The 2,434-nt window shown below is 35.1% G+C and overlaps 1 protein-coding gene across 2 annotated transcripts in view; it reads left to right on the top strand.

The window, feature by feature from the left end:
• The window catches only part of Ofd1 (OFD1 centriole and centriolar satellite protein), a 41,241-nt gene that overhangs the window by 9,418 nt on the left and 29,389 nt on the right, over positions 1-2,434 (top strand). For both annotated transcript variants that reach the window (XM_031371129.1, XM_031371124.1), the window contains exon 6: positions 2,040-2,147. In XM_031371129.1, the coding sequence (XP_031226989.1) occupies positions 2,040-2,147 (108 nt within the window). The remainder of the gene's footprint in view (positions 1-2,039; positions 2,148-2,434) is intronic.

The raw sequence follows: 2,434 nt of genomic DNA, 5'->3' as shown, positions 1-2,434 counted from the left end.
TTGCCTTGTCATCTCGGCTCGGATGTTCATAAGTTGGAACTTAATGAGCAAACATTTGCATGTCTACTTTTGACTAGCCATTAGTCTTTGACTTAATTGCCAAGTAATGTTTGCTGTGGGTAAGTAAATTGGCTTACAAGATGTTCTAGGCGCCCTGCAACAGAGATCATATCTATTGAATTTCCTTTTAGCAACAGACCCTACATTACACAGTGAAACAGCTTCCAAAGGCTAAAGCTGGATCAGTTTGTACAACAAAATTAAGTACTGGGCAGTCTAAATATAAGTGAATTATTATTCAAAATAAAAAGATGGCTATCTTTTATTCCATTCTAAATAAATGAATACATAATATCCTACATTCTGAACTCTAAGGCAGTATGCTATTTAGTATAACTATGGTTTTAATGGAAATGCCTATCTCTGCTGTCTCGTGTGGTGGCCACTAAGGTCATGTGATACTTGAAATGGGGCTACTTACTCTAACTGAATAGTGAACTTGATTTTAGTTGAATTTAAATTTGTTACCCACGTGGCTGCCATACTAGAAAGCACTGATCTAAACTATGTGCCACTAATAGCTATTGCCAAAATATTGAGAAGGAAATTTAGAGCTTAAAGCAATTTTTAGGAATAATCTACTTTACTATAGATAGCTATATTATTCTTAAAAGAATATTGCCCATGTTTCCATAGTTTCTTAAGTGCTTCTGGCTCAAAAAATGTCTGACTAGCACCTGCTACCTGCTTACTGTGATAAAATTTCTGGAACACAGAAACAGAGTAGCAATTGTGTTAAGCATCCAAGTGCCAAAATTTGGGTAGAGCTCTTTGGCTAATCATTAATCTTTTGTTAATTATGGCAAAAATCAGTACAAAGAGAACTACAATTCAAATTTAGGAGATTAGGTGATCCCTGGATGGAATATAGGCTGTGGCCAGACAGTGTTACTGTAATGTTCTCACTTGGGCTTGCAGAGTGCTGAGCTTCTTAACTTTGAAAGTTAGTGGAGCCTAACAGTTGAATTGGACTGTGTTGTGTTTGATAGTTATTTGCATAGTAGGATTTAGTAATAATTGTGAAATTGCAGTCAAGTCTATAGGTAGTAGATAGTAAGAGCCAACTTTCTCACTGTTAGAATGAGAATTTGGGCCATCAAGATGGGTCTGCACATAAAGGTACCTGTTGCCAATCCTGACTACGTGAGTTCCATCCCCAGGATCCACTTGGTGGAAAGAGAAAACCGACTCCCATTATGATGGAGCATTTAGTTAGTGTATGAGTTTTAGATAAGGGAGTAATGTGTTTGTAAGGGGAAGTTGAAGCTATAGTTGTGGGAGTAGAGTTTTAAAACCTTTAGGATAACAGGATAAAAGATTGTACTTTGGCTGATGAAGCAGGAGTCCTTTCAACTTGTATAGATCATTTTTAAAGAACATATTTAAATCCTTATTGAAGGAGACTCAGTTGTTGCTTGATTTTTGCTATAAGAAGCAATAAGTGTGCATCATACATACTTTGTGCCCTCACTTAAAGGATGTAAATGAGTAGGTTAAAATATGGGGATGCTAACAAATTACTCTCCTTGATTCCCACATCAGCACTTGACATTATCAGTGATTTAATCTTAATAGTGTTATGTGGAAAATGTGATCTCTCTTTTATGTTATTAATTTGCATTTATTTATGGGTTTTGTGTATTTGTTTAAACATTTAAAAAGTATTCATTTTTTTCTATTTAAATTTCCTTCCTGTGAACTTTGTCCATGTCTTTTCCTACTTTTTTTTTACTGATTTGTAAGAGTTCTTTGACATTACAATGAGACTTCTCTGTCTTTTTTGAGTTTATTTTATGCCATATGTAAATTTATATATTTTCTGTGGTTATAGCCATCTCTATTTCTTTTAAGGTTTATATCATGCTTGGAAAGACCTTCCCTTGGTAATCAAATAATAATGCTATAAATCAAGACTCATAAACAACAATAAAGAAATAGCTGAGTGATGCTCTTAAAACTATGTTATGTTACGTTTTTAGGTTTTCTTATGAGTTTCTTAAAGGAGTTGGCAGAATATCATCACTCTAAAGAGAGCTGTGATGCGGAAACTCAGACAAGCACCACATTTCCTAGCCAAGTGTCCCTAGGTAATTATAGCCTTCTTACTTCAATTCTGCTAGCTAGCTTGTTATTATTTTGCCTGATTATTTTTCAAACAGGGTTTTACTACTTAGCCCTGGCTAGATTTGAATTCACTGTGTAGATGGAACTGGCCTCAAACTGTTGATTGTCTTTCATCTCCTCCTCTGAATGCTGGTATTTACAGATGTGTACCATCTCACTTGTCCTTGTTTTGTTTTTGAAGAAAATTATTGTCTTAGTCAGGGTTTCTATTCCTGCACAAACATCATGACCAAGAAGCAAGTTGGGGAGG

Source organism: Mastomys coucha, chromosome X (genome assembly GCF_008632895.1).
Source record: "Mastomys coucha isolate ucsf_1 chromosome X, UCSF_Mcou_1, whole genome shotgun sequence".
In the NCBI taxonomy this organism is placed as follows: Eukaryota; Metazoa; Chordata; class Mammalia; order Rodentia; family Muridae; genus Mastomys; species Mastomys coucha.
Note: the sequence above shows the minus strand (reverse complement) of the source record. Positions and strands in the feature narration are given on the sequence as shown.